Source organism: Egretta garzetta, unplaced genomic scaffold (assembly GCF_000687185.1).
Source record: "Egretta garzetta isolate BGI_Z169 unplaced genomic scaffold, ASM68718v1 scaffold846, whole genome shotgun sequence".
Lineage (NCBI taxonomy): Eukaryota > Metazoa > Chordata > Aves > Pelecaniformes > Ardeidae > Egretta > Egretta garzetta.
Window position 1 is genome coordinate 19131 of NW_009260079.1, and position 350 is coordinate 19480.

Sequence of the window (350 nt, forward strand, 5' to 3'; positions counted from 1 at the left end):
CCTACTGGTTCCTACTGGTTCCTACTGGTTCCTACTGGTGGTTACCTTGATGGAGATGAGGAAATGGCCGCCAGTGCGCAGGAAGCTGTGGGCGTTCAGCGCCACGATGCGCGTCTGGTCCGGCTGCGCCACGTCCGCGAAGACCACGTCCACCATGCCTGGGGGGGGAGGGGGGGGCACCCCAAAATCAGAGGGCACCCTGACCCCCCCCCAGGTACCCCAAAATCAGGGGGGGCACCCCAACGCCCCCCCCAGCCACCCCAAAATTGGGGGGGACCCCAAAAGACCCCCGAGACCCCTTAAGGAGCCCCCCAACCTTCTCAAGAACCTTGAAGACCCCAAGAGCTTCT

At 63.7% G+C, this 350-nt stretch overlaps 1 protein-coding gene across 1 annotated transcript in view; it reads right to left on the minus strand.

Annotated features, from left to right (window-relative positions):
- The window catches only part of LOC104128524 (rRNA 2'-O-methyltransferase fibrillarin), a gene marked incomplete at both ends in the record, with an annotated part of 21656 nt that overhangs the window by 19115 nt on the left and 2191 nt on the right, over positions 1-350 (minus strand). The window contains one exon of the mRNA XM_035896801.1: positions 36-158. Coding sequence (XP_035752694.1) covers positions 36-158 — 123 coding nt within the window. The remainder of the gene's footprint in view (positions 1-35; positions 159-350) is intronic.